We start from the raw sequence: 16,409 nt of genomic DNA, 5'->3' as shown, positions 1-16,409 counted from the left end.
GACATCCCGGTTTTGCGCCGAGATCCACCAATTCGAAATCCCTAAAAGCTGTCTGGCGTCCTGACCTACGCCATCGCTCCATCTCAGGCAGGGTCTACCTGGTCTTCTTTTCCTGCCATAGATATTGCCCTTATAGATTTTCAGGGCTGGATCATCCTCATCCATTCGGATTTTATCCAGAACCGGACGGTCATGATATCGCTCATAGATTTCGTCGTTATGTAGGCTACGGAATCGTCCATCCTCCTGTAGAGGGCCGAAAATTCTTCGGAGGATTGTTCTCTCGAAAGTGGCCAAGAGTTCGCAATTCTTCTTGCTAAGAACCCAAGTCTCCGAGAAATACATGACAACTGGCAAGATCACTATCTTGTACAGTAAGAGCTTTGACCCTATGGTGAGACGTTTCGAGCGGAATAGTTTTTGTAAGCTGAAATAGGCTGATTTTCGCCAATAGAAAATCAAACCCTATTAGATTTCGTTTTATTTCAAACATTATATGTAATATATTTGTAATTTGGTCATGTAAAAGCATGTAAATATACCAATAGACAATACGAGTACAAATAGCAAATAATAAAGAGGTAGGATTAAGTATTTTAGGCATAAATTCGTTTCATTCTCCGTCGGCCCTCGTTAACTTTTCCATCCGTAAGACACTGTATCCAAACCCCTATTGTCACTGGAGTTTCCTTCTTCTGGAGGCGCTGTCGCGAAATTATAATAAACTGGATATTTAGGAACATACGGTTCAACTTGGGCGTGTGGATCAACATCATCTGGGACATACTGTTTATCAGCCTTAGCTGTCGCTTCTTCATAAGACGGTGGAACTGCAAAAACAAACACATTGATATACATCAGTGCCAGGAGGCTTGACCAAAAGCAAAACTCTTACCTATAGTATTATACCCCGGAGGACTGTCGCCTTGATCCGGCAGCTGTGGTGCTGTTGGCTGTTGCGTTATAATATTTGCAGGATTGGTTGCACTTTCATACAATGGAACGCTACCAACTGTAAAGGGTGCTATCATTTCCAAATTTGTATGGCACCCTGGAGTGTGCACAACGCCATAAAATGAATACGAAGTAGAAATGATTCGACAGGAATTTATTGAGCTGGGTGGAATTGATGGTAGCTCAAGGACATTTTTAAATTCCTTATTGCTAAGTTTTAATACTGGACCAAGATTTTTTTCGGCAACTTTCCTGGTTTGTTTCCTAGTGTCCCGTTCTGGAGTGTCACTGGTAAAAACTATCTCTTGGACGAGTTTCACCCGAATATTTTCACAATCCACAGTTGATTCATTCTCGACCTTAAAGACAAAGGGAACCTTTTGGCCGGGAGCATATCCTGAAAAAGGCACACTTAGTTTTGCTACTAACAAGCCTGATTGACAGCACATGCAGCAAAATGTTTTTTCATCTTCTAAAAATATTGGTGTCTGGAAGTGAAAGTTAGGGTTATTCAGATAAAGATTCAAACAGTTTACCTTGTGTACCTTATACGTGAAATCTCGATTTAAATCCAACGAGTACAAAACAGTGAAAGGCTTTTTGAACACATTATCAAAGCGCCAAGGTCGATCGATCGTCACCACTACTTGGTAACGAATATGTCCGTACTCTCCTTCAAGCGAACTTGGCAATTGATGAGGTAAGGCCACTTGAAAATTGTATGAATATGTTCCGGGGTGTAGGTCTATTGAATCTCCTCCTTCTCGGCCTAGGACATAAGTTCTAGATGATAAATACTGATCATGTGCCCGATAATCGACTGTATAATGAACAGTTCGATCATTTTCCCGTCGTGAACGTGATTCTGTCCAATGCACAGATGCATATCCTTCAATAGTGATATGAATGGCTGTAAATATACATAGAAAAAATTGTGCAGACTCTATGATCGATAACGGCCATATTAGAAACTGATATAAAAAATTGATGCACGGACTGTACCAATCCGAGTAATGCAAAAGTCAGCATATGGACAAAATTTATCTTATTACCTAAAAATTATCTTACTAGGATATCAAATATATCCGGTACAAGAGATAGTTAAACATTGACAAAAACGTGTTACTTTTTGAAAGTCCGAAGGCACGTCCAATAGATTTGTTATTTGTTCTCCGGATTAATTTCGAGACCACAACCGGAGTCCTGCCGTGACTGGCACAGCAGTACTGGTTTATACTAAGTGCAGGCTTAGCATTTATATCAGTGAATGCGAAACTTCCGAAGCACTATCTACTGCAACTAAGGGACACGTCGCCCACAGCGATTCAGCCCACAAGGAGGATATGGGCACAAGCATAACCACCATGAAACTCCCACAATGAGGCCAACTTCAAATGATCGTGCCTAGAACACATCCCCCAGGGATACCCCTAAGACATATACTCTCAGAGGGCCATCCCGCTTTCCATGGTACCAGATAACCTCCGAGAGCTACTTCATATCAGTCCTTTGCAGACTCGCGTCCTAGGCCTCAATGCATTCGTCTCCTGCATTCACAATCAGTAGGTCAATTTAATACAACGTCCCCGGTGTCACAACTTGCAGCTTCTCCTTTAGTCATTTGGTGTTGACTCAGCCGACAGAATTGCTACCCTGTCCACCTACTCGTCACCTCTGAGCACTTCTGCCCTAGACAAAAGCCACGCATAACAGATGAAACCAAGCACTTCTGCCACAAACAGCCCTCCATCTCGATCACCAGATAATATGCATCATCATGGCTAAAAATGAGCCAGCTGGTACCAGACCTGAGTGCAGCTCAGGCACCCCCTGAAACGCAGGCAGTCATTATCACTCCTAAGCACTTAACCAAGGTTTTGAGACGACCTCATAGTCACGGACTCCAATATTAATACTGTTGTCTTTCATACGGTTAGTGATAAGGATCACCTCAATGTTTCTGCCACTAGGGTTGATCCATTCGTAACAATAATTTGATGATATGAATTGTTTGAGAAACGTATAGTATTCAGTACGCGTTATGACTATAATCACCGCCAGGTCATCTGCAAAACCAAAACTTAGCCGTACAAGTCAAGCATTCCATTGCACAATACGCTCCTTGAATAGGTCTCAATACGAAATTTTGTAAGCCTCCTACTCTAATAATGTACTCCTCCGGCTGTTCATCTATCTCGATACCATACCAAAAAATACTTCCAATGAAGCACCAGATTGCTGGATTACGTTTTGTTACGTAGCGCCACCATCATGAGGCAGTTACCAAATACAATCAAATCACGATCAGATTCATGTTTTTTGCTAACTCATCCACCGTAGAAAATCCTGATATCGAAAAGGCAGATAGGACGACATAATGAGCGTGAGATGAATTATGGGGTTACTTTAGTAAAGCATTAGGCAGCCAACGCTCCTCCCACTATGCAGAAATTAAAACTGCTGGCGAGACCAGGCCTTAGCAGATAGCTCGGAAGCTCTATATGATATTCCAACTAACCAGTAGCCTTATTGGTTTCAGATATGCCCGAAACTAACTGTAGTTCCTCCTCAGTAACTGAGGGTATCGATAACTCATCTCGTTGGACTAGCGCTTCAGGCTAATCTTCGTTTTCCATCGTAACAAGGGTTGTTATTATTTTGAACCAGAAGCCAGGGCCGAGTACTTCAGTTAAATTGTGGTCATTGCCTCCTCCTCCTCCTTCTAAAGCCATTAGAATTGCCTTTTCATCAAAGCCCCGGGTTCCAGAGAAACACCTTGGCTGTCATGCTGCGAGAAAGCCTTATGTAGCTGAAGCTTCGTCTCGAATTTCGGGAAAAGTGATTAGTGATGACTGTTGCGAGTACGGTGTTCAACCACCCTCAAGAGCATACCCCGTTCATCAAAGACACACCGACGTATATTAGAGCAATAGTCGAGTCTAACCCCCTCCCTTGGAACGTGGTCACTTTTTGTCATATTAGCTTATAACTGCTCGCCAGCAAGCGTAATCATCATCATCATCATCACCAACGGCGCAACAACCGGTGTCCGGTATAGGCTTCCTTAATAAGGAACTCCATACATCCCGGTTTTGCGCCGAGGTCCACCAATTCGATGTTGCTAAAAACTGTCTGGCGTCCTGACCTACGCCGTCGCTCCATCTTGGGCAGGGTCTGCCTAAACGCTGGCATAATCGCTGGCCCTTAACTGTAAGGTTGATTTTTACCATTACAAAACTGACGCTGTGAATGCCTAATATCATAAAGAATGACTGGCAAAGGGAGTATAGAAAAATAGTGGACGAAAACTTAGGCAAATGGCACATCAGGTGATATTCGTTGACGTTTAGCGACAACTTATTAACAGGGCTCGACTGGGCTAAAAAGTCTAACAGGTTAGATTGTAGGGGCGCATTCTATTGGGGACAATACAGAGGAAAATGTATTTAAGTAATTAAGTGGCAAGCGGAGAGAGAAAGAAAGTCGTCAATCAAGAACAAAAATAATTAAGGACCCAGAATGAACACTTGGAGAGAGGGAGAATAAAATGAACGGGATATACTATACAACTGTGAAGTGGGTGCCTAGTGTCGCTTCGCCACACTACCATCGAAAGAAACGCTGCAGGAAGAAAGGTAGGAATGAATGGCAGGGAACGGTTAAGTGAGGCGAGTTTTGACGGAAGTAACGAGTGATTCACCTTAAAGAAATACATGTAGGTAATGTGGATTTAAACATTTAGCCACGTAGCAGGTGAAGACTAGGATGCTGGAGGAGCTAAAAGGTAGCCAAAGGAAGCATATACTCGTAACTGAATGATTTCGGAGGATTAAAGAAGAGAAGTGAAACAGGACGGACATTTTCAGCATGGGTATGATCGCTAGCATTATGTATAATAATGGGCTTTTCCATGACAGTCGAAGGTTGCTCTTGCTAGAAATCATGCTAATAGAGAAGAAAATGTAATAATTGATTTTCAACACAACGATTTTAGTAAGGTAATTGAGACCGCGTCCAAAATTACCCTCAAGGTTGCCATTGGGGCTATCGACTAAAGAAAAGGTAAGCGCAGATTGGAGGAAAAAGGGAAAAGAGGAGTTATATACAAAGAAAAATAATTACAGAGTAAGTTACATGATAATGTGTGCATATGTTGCTCAGAGGAATATCTTAACGTGCAGCCCCATCATTTTGAATTTAATCGATGCATGATAATCGATGTCAAAGTGCTGATAGCGACTTGTATTGCCTTACAGGTTCCATTAATCAGGGTTCCTGCAATGGAGCGCCTCAACTCTGTCACTAAATTCCTTCCCAAAACGTTTTCTGGTGTTACCTTAGTAATCTGCTTATACAGTCTAGTTTCGAAGTCAAACACGAGCACGAACATGCAGTTGGTTTGAAGGAAACAAGCCCGTCCGTCAAACTAAGCCTCTTCACTGCTTTTCGATGTTGTCCACAAATCACTAAAATGCGCTAAATGCTCAAACAAGCTAAGCTGGATTGTCACTCTATCAGTTCAACTGGATGTTTTCCTTCCTACTTGAAGGTTGCGAGAATCCTATGAAAGCCGGCAATATTGGCAACAGCAGAAGTTATTTCGATTATTCTGCGCTCTATAAAGCGGAGATCTATATATCTCAAAAAAGGTGAGGCCATCGACAACGCTTCTTAACAACACGAGTCAGATATTTTCAAACACTCCCATTGAGAAATTCCTGACATTATCCAGGGGAAAATGATAGCAGGCAAAAAATCTTTGTGGCATCACTGGAGGAGAAAATGGAGCAGGATGGATTATTGCCATATATATGGTTGAGGAAACCCACCAGCACCTAGCGGACAATCCCGGTCACTTCGTTCCATAGTACATCATCATCATCATCAATGCGCAACAACCGGTATCCGATCAAGGCCTGTCTTAATAAGGAACTCCAGACATCTCGGTTTTACGCCGAGGTGCACTAATTCGATATCCCTAAAAGCTGTCTGGCGTCCTGACCTACGCCATCGCTCCATCTTAGGCAGGGTCTACCTCGTCTTCTTTTTCTACCATAGATATTGCCTTTATAGACTTTCCGGGCTGGATTATCCTCATCCATTCGGATTAAGTGACCCACACACCGTAACCTATTGAGCCACAACCTGGCGGTCATGGTATCGCTCATAGATTTCGTTGTTATGTAGGCTACGGAATCGTTCATCCTCATGTAGGGGGCCAAAAATTCTTCGGAGGATTCTTCTCTCGAACGCGGCTAAGAGTTCGCAATTCTTCTTGCTAAGTACCCAAGTCTCCGAGGAATACATGAAGACTGACAAGATCATTGTCTTATACAGTAAGAGCTTTGACCCTATGGTGAGACGTTTCGAGCGGAACAGTTTTTGTAAGCTGAAATGGGCTCTGTTGGCTGACAACGACCGTGCGCGGATTTCATCATCGTAGCTGTTATTGGTTGTGATTTTCGACCCTAGATAGGAGAAATTATCAACGGTCTCAAAATTGTATTCTCCTATCTTTATTCTTCCCGTTTTACCAGTGCGGTTTGATGTTGTTGGTTCGTTGGTTTTCGGTGTTGACGTTGCCACCATATACTTTGTCTTGCCTTCATTGATGTCCAGTCCAAGATCTCGCGCCAATCGCCGCCTGCTCGATCTGGATGAAGGTAGTGTGTACGTCTCGGATGGTCCTTCCCATGTTGTCGATATCGTCAGCATAGGCCAGTAGTTGAGTGGACTTAAAGAGGATCGCGCCTCTTGCATTGACTTCAGCATCACGGATAACTTTCTTGAGGGCCAGGTTGAAGAGAACGCATGATAGGGCATCCCCTTGTCGTAGACCGTTGTTGATGTCGAATGGTCTTGAGAGTGATCCTGCTGCTTTTATCTGGCCTCACACATTGGTCAGGGCGAGCCTAGTCAATCGTTTCAATTTCGTCGGGATACCGAATTCTCTCATGGCCGTGTACAGTTTTACCCTGGCTATGCTATCATAGGCAGCTTTAAATAGATGGTGCAACTGTTGTCCATATTCCAGCAATTTTTCCATCGTTTGCCGCAGAGAGAATCTGATCTGTTGCTGATTTGCCTGGAATGAAGCCTCTCTCTCGTTCCATAGTTACCAGCATAAAATGCAAGGAAGAACGGGTACACCAGCACCACCATAGATACGATGGTCAGGAGGCACGCATGAAGGATAGAACGTAGTAATCTCATGACACTGTACACCCAACAATCGATTTCTACCGTATTAAAAAGATCAAGTGTCACCTTCTCAAATTTGTCCAAGCATATAAAACGGTCATTAAAAAGGTTCGATATACAACTGGTAGGATCAAGTCGTATTTACCAGCTAAACCTACAAAATCTATGGTGGCTATGCGGCCATAATCTAAGCGCCGACGATCACAAGTGTTAAAACAGGAAGGAAAATTAACCAGCTGGACGCCTACGAAAACTGATTCATTAGCAAACAGCCGGCAGACACTAGATTGAATTCAGATCTAGGCAATTGCTATTCACCATTATTTAAAAACCTTTAAAAACTATCGGAGATCCAGTAAGAAAAGGGATGATCACCAAGATTTTGAAAAAGGGCACCGAGGAGTCAATCAATTTGCCTATGTTAGTAGCACTATTCCCATCCGACGGTGGCATCGACCTTGATGTTACCTGACGTATTAAAAGCACTAGATTCACTTTAGCCGTTTCGTCTAAAATCTAGAAATGGAGATACCTCAACACCAACACCAAGTTGAGATTGTTTCGCGTCTACGGTCTCTCTGTACAGCACATGAAAGGTGACCACTGTCACTCAAAGGCTCCAAACTTTCGTTAATACCTATCTCCACCATGTCACAAGGGTACTCTGACAACCTCGAATATAGAGTAGCCTCGACCTACGGATCAAGTACCCGTAAATGTTGTGATTAGAAGGCAGATGTGACAATTGGTAGGTTACACTTTAAGAAAGAGAGACAGCCCCATTGCTGAGAATACCATGCCATCGAATCCATTAACCCATTGCCCTTGAAACACGGCACAGAAGAATAGAGGAGGAGTTTAGGCTTCTCGGGAAAAACTAACAGGACCTAAAGCACATTTCAATGAACCAACCACGGTTTTTATTTATTCCACTCGAAACATCTCACCATAGGCTCTTACTGTACTAGACAATCATCTTGTCAGTCCTCATGTACTCATCAGAGACATGGGTTCTTAGCAAGGAAAATTGCGAACTATTACCCATGTTCTAAGGAAGAATCCTCGGAGGAATTTTTGGCCTCCTACATGGCGGGTGGAAGATTTCGTAGCCTCTACAACGATGAAGTTTATGAGCCATACCAATGGATAAAATCAGATTCAATAGTTTTCGGTGCGTGTGTCACTTAATCCGTACGGGTGAGGATAATTCAGGTCGAAAAGTATAAGGGCAATAGTTATTGTAGAAAAAGAAGACGTAGTTTCTGTCTCAGATGGAGCGATGGTGTAGGCCAGACAGCTTTGAATGGCGCTCGGCGCAAAACCGGGATACCTAGATTTCCTTACTAAAGCAGGCCTAGATCGAATGCCGGTTGTTGCCCCGTTGATGATGATAGTAGTTCAATACCAATTAGTTTACTCTGAAATGTGTGCAGCTAGACTATTGCACCAAAGATGACAAGCTGCCATCAAGAGCTACGAAATGATTTATTGCTTTTACGTTATATGGATGTATTCCAGTAATAAGCCTCAAAAACTCCTCTCCATTGTCAAAAGCAAATACGCGAACTTTTTTTATGCAAAAAGTGATTGAATGTACCCCGCTGCAAATTTTGTTTCCAAGATGATATCCGATGAAGAATAACTACTTTTTTTGTATCCATTTTTCCTGTCCGCCGCGAACTCTGTAATTTTTCACAACGTGTTCGCAGTCCACCGCGGACAAGACTGGTCCACCGCGGTAAATCGCTTGCTGTTTCACTAGGACGATGCAATACTTCATAATCCAGAGTTCGCGCGGACAGCCCGCTTTCTGTTTTGCGAGCCCTTTATTGTTTGATCGAACGGCTTTTGGTGCTTTGGCCAATCAGAAACAGCATTATAAATCAATCAATACGTCAGCTCCGCCTATTCTAAACAGCAACAGGTGTCGAATTTCTTCAGCACTTGGTATTACTTTTCGACCCATTTGAATCTGCTACTAAGTCAATATGTGACGGGAAAATCTTTTATTATTCTAGGCCCAGAGGTAAACTCCTTTTTATATTGGCATCAATCACCGTTAACTTCGGAAATTCAATTTTAGAGCAGAAAATGAATACAGCTTATGGGTGGACTATCATAAGTTTGTTTGAGTAGCTCGGAGACCTCGAGTCGCATTAGATACGAGTAACTCCGAACCCGATACCATCCGAATTTTCGACTCCAAGTTTGAAGTATGGGCTTAAATCTTGAAATATTTGCGCTATGACGACATCAGCTCCGTGCGAACGAGGTTTTCACGTTAGTAGAATACAACAATATTCCAAGGGAAATTGCCTCTTAAGGCCATATTCTAAGAAAAAAAAATGTCTACACCCCCTTTTCGCATGTATGAGAAGCCCCCTTAAACTCAAAATGATGTCATTTGCTATATGTATAGGAATTCATAGACCACACGTTTTCAGAAAATCTCGCCACGATAGGTTCAACGGTTTCCCTTGAAATCACGTGTGACAGACAGACAGACAGATCTTCCATCAGGGGCGACCCCATGTGATAGGTAGTGGCGTACTTATTGATGTGTAAATACGTGCTCGGATTTGTCCAGATAACTGAGTGGTTAGAGCACAAGGTGGTCGTATGGAAGGATGCGGTTCAAATCTCACTGGTAGCAGTGGGGAGTTTTTGTATCAGACAGAACCGGCAAAGCGCCAATCTGGAACACGAGCAATAGCCCAGGAAATTCAAAAGAGATAAGGTAAGCTCCATTCACATGCGTCAAATCTCGCGCCACTTGAATTCATATTGATGGTGGAAAGATTAAATTTTAAAGCGAGCGTCCACAACGCAATAATAATAGCTTGCGATTTTAACACTTAAGCAGAAGATTAGGGTAATCGCGAAACAAATGCAAGAGACCACATATTACTCGAAGTATTTTCATGTCTGAATATCATTCTGGCAAATACAACAATTTTCCGAGGCGGGATATGCGATCGGTAATAGACCTTAAGTTTGTTAGCGACGCATTACCGATCTTGAATGGCAGGTAAGCAAGGAATATTCGCACAGTGATCATCTTCCAGAGGGAATGTAGGACAGGAGCAAAACATATCAAGAAAGCTGCAGTAGCGGATTGGATATCCAACAATAATAAGCAAATGTCCGAAGAAATATAATTGCAAGAGACCGGAAATGCAGAAGGAAAGGTGAGCAGGTTGTTGAAAGGATACAAAAAGCATGTGATTCTTCAATGCCACACCGCACTGTGCTCAGGAAACGAATGTGAATATATTGCAATATTGCCAAATGGAGTAACATAACTGCGGCTTTATCCAAATTAGGCGCTCCCAAAATACTTGGTGCGCATAGTCGTAGGATTCTTCCGGAAGAGGATATTGTGTTACGATGGACCAAAGACGTATAGAATAACCTGCGGGGTTCAATAAGGATCAGTCATCGGTCTTCTTTTGTGAATTATAACGCATGGCGGAATTTTGAAGTTGTGGTTGCCTAAAGGAGTGATAGTTATTGGTTTAACCGACGATTTCGGAGCGAAAATGGTGACACAAGATATTTAGTAGTTCGAGGTCCTCCCAAACTAAGGAATGATTCAAGCAAGTCAATAAGGATCAGGGTCGGCGAACCCACCATTAATTCACAACCAACGCTTAAATAGCTAGGAGTCATGATTGACCAAAAACTGTAATTCAAGTCGGATCTCGAGAGTTTAGCGAAAAAGGCTTCCGGATTCGGTACATTGTTGGCCAAAATGTGACCGAATGTAGGTAGCCTCGGGTTATCTCGAGAATTGTCAGCTCCATCTTGCTTTATGCAGTTCCATTTGGCCATCTGCATTGAAATTGAAAACTAGTCGTACATTTACTATACAACATCAGACGAAGCAGCATGTGTCATAGCAGGCATGGTCCCCATCGACATCTTGGCGAACAAGGATCAACTCCTTTATGTTCTGACATATGCGATCGGCGAGTCCTGTACTTATAGTCGGAAATTAGTACGTAGTTTCTTTGGAGTTGCAAAAATGTTGGCATGATTCGCATAAAGGAAGCTGGATTCACTGGATTATCCCACATGTGCCAAAATGGAACAAAAGAAGGCACCAGGAAGTTTGCTACGACCTAACTCAATTCCTAAGCGAACACGGAGGGTACTGTGCATGATTTTACTACTTCGGGCGTGACGACTCCCCATATTGCCCGACATGCTAGATAATTCCGGAGAATGCGTAGCATATAGCTTTTAACTGCCCGAGGGTCGCCGCACACAAGGCCGAAGTGATCACCCAAAAATATTGTGGAGGGCATGCTAGCCTTTGAAATAACTTGAAGGGTAGTGAAAAATTAGGCAGCGATCCACAATCTCCTGAGGAGGGGAACCTGGGAGAAAAGCAAGGTAATATCGATATGGCAGTCCCGCCGTGTAAGCGAAGGAGAAGAAGACGGTTTTAGTGAATAAAAGTCTCACATTGCCATATAGTAGGACCCCTGGCTCCCTGATTTTAACCCTTTTAGACAGACATTGAATCGATTTTAATAGAGTTTTGTTTTACATACTTGAAGCAACTTGACCATTAGTAAATATTTAATAGTTTGAATATCCAATGTTTGAAACAATATCAGAAAATAAAGCAATTATTCAAATTTCAAACAAAATATTGGTAAAAACAAAAAGCAAATTTCAGCACAAGAGTGCAAAAATAAAAAAAACTTTATTTTTAAGGTTTTGTTTCAGTTCAATGTCTGTCTGTCTGTTCCTCTGTCTGTCTGTCACAGGCACTTTTCTCAGAAACATCTATACCGATTGACACGAAATTTGGTGAGAAGGTGGGACTTGTGTACCCCCAAACATGCAGTGAGTGATATCCTCCTACGTTGAGATTTAGGGGGGGGGGGGTCTCCATACATGTGAAAGGGGCGTGTAAACATTTTTTTCACCAAATATAGACATGTGGGATATCAAATGAAAGGTCTCGATTAGTACTTTTCGAAGCCCGTCTTAGTTTTGAGATTGGTTGAATAGACGGGGAGTGGGAGGGGTGCAAAGTGATGATTTCTTTAACGGAGCCATTCTTAGAAACTACCCAACCGAAAAATCTGAAAAAAATCATGAAGCTGCCTCTATATGGTGCCCAGGCCTCAAAATACTCTCCATATCGATGTCTGCTCAAATTAAGCTAATAATAGTATATTACTATATTTTTGGGAAAATTGAGTGAAACCCCCCTTAAGTTTATCTCAGAGTTACAAAAGTTGGTAGTAGTATAAAATATAATATGAAGCATATTATCTCCAAGTTTGATCAAAATCATACTATTAGTAACAAAGTTACAGTAGCTCAAAGTTGTCTTTACCCTGTAAATTTACAACCCGTGGTACTAAATTTGATATGCTAAATGGGATAGTTCTACACTCAAATATACTGACACAAGAAGCAAACAAAACCTTTCAGACCTGAAGCGCCCAGCTTCCGGTTTCCCGACTTGTTTCTTTTTGTCAGGAGGTGAAAATCTTCAAAAGACTCCACTGGTCTGGACACACCGGCGTGTGGGATTTTTACCCACTAAACCCCCCCCCCCCCGACTCCCTACCTGCCCCGCGGAACCACCATAAGATATTTTTACATCACGGGGCGGAGTCAGCTCCCTCTAGCTTAGTCACCTTTCTTCTATCCGCGGCCTACGTGACCGCGCTTTTCCACTCTTCTCTACTTTTCGCAGTTTATTTTGGATAGATGCGATCATAGAGTTGACCGCATCCCAATTCTCTTGATGTGCTAGCATTTTTGACACCAGATTTTCTGGTGTCAGCACCTCTCCTAGAGTCTCCTCTAGATTCCTCCATTCTTCCACAAATCTCGGACAGTGGAAGAATACATGGTCTGGGTCCTCTCGGACTCCATCACAATTTGGACAATCGGGTGGGGTCTCCAATTTAAACCTGTGCAGGTATTGGCGATATCCTCCATGCCCCGTGAGAAACTGGGTGAGATTATAATTAATCTGACTATGTCGTCTCTCCAACCACTCCTTGATGGCAGGAATGAGCCTGTGAGTCCACCAACCCTTTCCCGAGCGTTCCCACCGCTCTTGCCATCTATTTATGGATCTCCCCCTCTCAGCGTTCTTCGTCTGCGATAAGGGAGAAATTGGCTTCGTATTGTATATATTCGTCATTTCATCTGCCAAGATGTCAATCGGCCTCATTCCAGAGATGACGAATGCTGCATCATCTGAGACAGTCCTGAAGCAGAGCATACGCTCAGGGCTGTGTTCCGGTAGACTGCACTCAGTCTGTTGGTATTAACTGACATCTGCAACGTCGCCCTTCAAACTGGGGTCGCATAGAGCATGATTGAGATCACCACCCTGGCCATAAGCAACCTAGAGATATGCCGTGGCCCTCCCACATTCGGCATCATCCTCACACTACGCCATACTAGCAGTGGATGATTTATCGCAAACATACTGTACGTGTTTCTTATAGCTGAGCTTCCTGTCTATCACCACCTCCAAGTATTTGGTGGTCGGCTTGAAAGTGATAATATGATTCCCAATTCTAATAAAGACGTAATTTCTCTTCTGTCTCTCTGTCTGTCACAGGCATTTTTCTCAGAAACGGCTATACCGATTGACACGAAATTTGGTGGTGGTGGTAGTATAGATATCTGTTCAAATTAAGTTTATAAGAGTATTTTTATATATTTTTGGGAAAATTGAGTAAAACCCCCCTTAAGTCTATCCCAGAGTTATAAAAGATAGTAGTATATAATATATATAATATATATATAATATGAAGCATATTATCCCCAAGTTTGATCAAAATCATACTGTTAGTAACGAAGTTACAGTAGCTCAAAGTTGACTTTACCGAGTAAATTAAACTAAATATCCATATCACATCAAAAAGGGATACTGTACCCCCTTTCTTCCATTTTTTTGGGATCCCACATACCGGAAATTTTGTGATACCAAAAAGCACTGCAACTCCCCTAAAAGAGCTATCATTCTCGATTGCATTTACCATTAGTTCCTTCATCTCATTTGAAGTGGTTTAGTACGGGCATCTTTTAAGAACTGTAATATCCAACTTTAAAGCTGAGGTCTCCAAATGTTGAGAGAATAAAGACTTTACGATTTCAATTTTTGGTTGAATTTTTTTGTTTTTTAAAAATTTAAAATCATGGCAATGATATCTAATAATAATAATCGTTGGCGCAACAATCCCAATGGATCAGGACCTTAGAGTGTGTTAGAGAACTTCATTCAAGACCGCAACGTTACACTACAGGATTACAGTACTCTGTAGGAGGCAATGTCGTCAACATGGCGTTCGCCCGAGATTATTACCCTGATTTGACTCAGGTACTCATACACAGCTGAGTCGACTGATATCCGACGTCAAATCACGGTACAAATTCCTCGGCCACCAGTGAAATTTGTAGCGCGACCTTCCGAACAACAGCCTTGTGCTCTAACCACGCAGCTATCCAGACACATGATGATATCTATCCAAGACTATATAGCAAGCCCCAGCAAAAAAAAAACAAATATATCAGAAAAGAAAAATTGCACAAGCATTTCATTCTCTTGGTAGAGAAGTTTTCAAAGTTTTGACCACCCAGGATCAAATTTCCGAAAGAATAGATGCAACCGCAATCCCCACTTTTCACAACCGCAACGCCTACTTTTCGTGCTATTCAAACATTTGAATAAAATCCGGTATCTTTCCAGCTAAGCTGTGCAGTGTATATATCAAAGGTTAGATTGAAATAATAATCGAAAGATGAGATAATACGAGAAAGAAGCTAATTATATTCAAATAGAACAAAAAATCAATTGATGGCAGTTAATATCAAACGTAGCTCATCTGACTGACAATGGACGTATGGACAATGTTTCCTATTCCAGTACCGAAAAAAAGCTTTTTTATTGTGCATACTTCAAACTTCTTATTTGTCAACTTAGTCTGCCCACATTTTTGCCTCATGAAATTCTAAACATTTAGGAACATCTCTTCAGATAATGTGTACATACCGCGAACAGTTTTCTCCTTCTGAGTTATCAATTGAACCGTGCCCGAAAGTAGCTGTCCGCCATAGAATACACCTTGGCGATTATTATCAAAATGAATGACGCACTTGGTTGCCATAGGAAATCGACCGATAAAAATCTGACGCCACGACGAAACAATCAATGCAAAACCAAACACAGAATTGGAGAACCGAAACTTCTACTACGCGACACCCCGGATGCATCTGAATGCCGTCTAAATGTACTTTGAGGACCCTTAAAATTCCTAAAGTTCCTTACTCTTAATCTCGACTCTTCGAGTCTTCCTGAAATTTTAAGGGAGCTTCCAGAAGCTCGTTGGATCTAAAAGTTAGATTATAGAGAATGAGAGACATAAAGCTCGGTCTCTTTTGCAGAATTTCATGTCTCGCGCGTGGTTTCAGTTGCATATTTTTGTGATAGAAGTAATTTTAAGATATTTGCTATTTCCAAGGTTATCAACAGTTCTGAAAAAATTGATAGTCTTTTATGAAATTAGGCATGATGATTTTTTTGCAGGGTGTTGGTCAGTAGCTATAAATTCCCACTGACAATCAGGTGAGAGTGAATACTGAAGCTATTCACAACACAACCCTCCGCAACACCAATGGATACCGCAATAACCGCAGCTAACAGATGTCCTGAAGATGAGGCTTCAACAAATAATCTTCACAACCACATGAAGAAGTCGGAATGGCTAGTTTGACGATTAATGTAAGCTAGTAGAGGAACAGAAGAATGCTGCATACCGAGTAATGTTGCATTCTCAAAGAACGCGGGCACGTGCAGATACTTATCATGAACTACGTCGAGCAGAAAGGCGACTTCACATAGGTAAAAACGAAGAGAACCAACAAGTCAGTGAACTAGAAAGTACACGGAGCAAATGAACCAGGTGCGCAAGTCTTACCAACAAGTCAGCAGAATAAAACCCTATACACCTCGATGCTCATTCTGCCGAGATAAAGAAGGAAATCTGATTTCCGACAGAATGGCGATATTGAAGCGACGGGTTGAGTATTTTGATGAACTGCTCAACAACCAAAACATCGGCGAGTTAGAGGTCCCGCTAACTGAAAACGACGGACAAATGCTGCCACCACCAATCATAGAACAAACAGTCCGTGCAATTCTTCGGCTTGAAAACCGTAAGTCGCCAGGATCCAATGGAGTTACAACCGAATTGGTTAAATATGGAGGCGAC

At 42.2% G+C, this 16,409-nt stretch overlaps 2 protein-coding genes across 2 annotated transcripts in view; one reads left to right on the top strand and one right to left on the bottom strand.

Moving 5' to 3' along the window:
• The window catches only part of LOC119659588 (arrestin domain-containing protein 1-like), a 50,013-nt gene that overhangs the window by 12,638 nt on the left and 20,966 nt on the right, over positions 1–16,409 (top strand). The gene's annotated exons all lie outside the window — the stretch shown is intronic.
• LOC119659587 (arrestin domain-containing protein 2-like) lies at positions 479–15,433 on the bottom strand. Its single transcript, XM_038067746.1, has 4 exons — positions 15,191–15,433; positions 1,500–1,864; positions 896–1,442; positions 479–830 (listed from the first exon to the last, which is right to left on the bottom strand). The coding sequence occupies exons 1-4, from the start codon at positions 15,303–15,305 to the stop codon at positions 634–636; spliced, it is 1,224 nt and encodes a 407-aa protein (XP_037923674.1). The 5' UTR covers positions 15,306–15,433; the 3' UTR covers positions 479–633.

This window comes from Hermetia illucens, chromosome 6, assembly GCF_905115235.1.
Source record: "Hermetia illucens chromosome 6, iHerIll2.2.curated.20191125, whole genome shotgun sequence".
In the NCBI taxonomy this organism is placed as follows: Eukaryota; Metazoa; Arthropoda; class Insecta; order Diptera; family Stratiomyidae; genus Hermetia; species Hermetia illucens.
The sequence above is the reverse complement of the archived record's forward strand: the minus strand, read 5'-3'. Positions and strand labels throughout refer to the sequence as shown.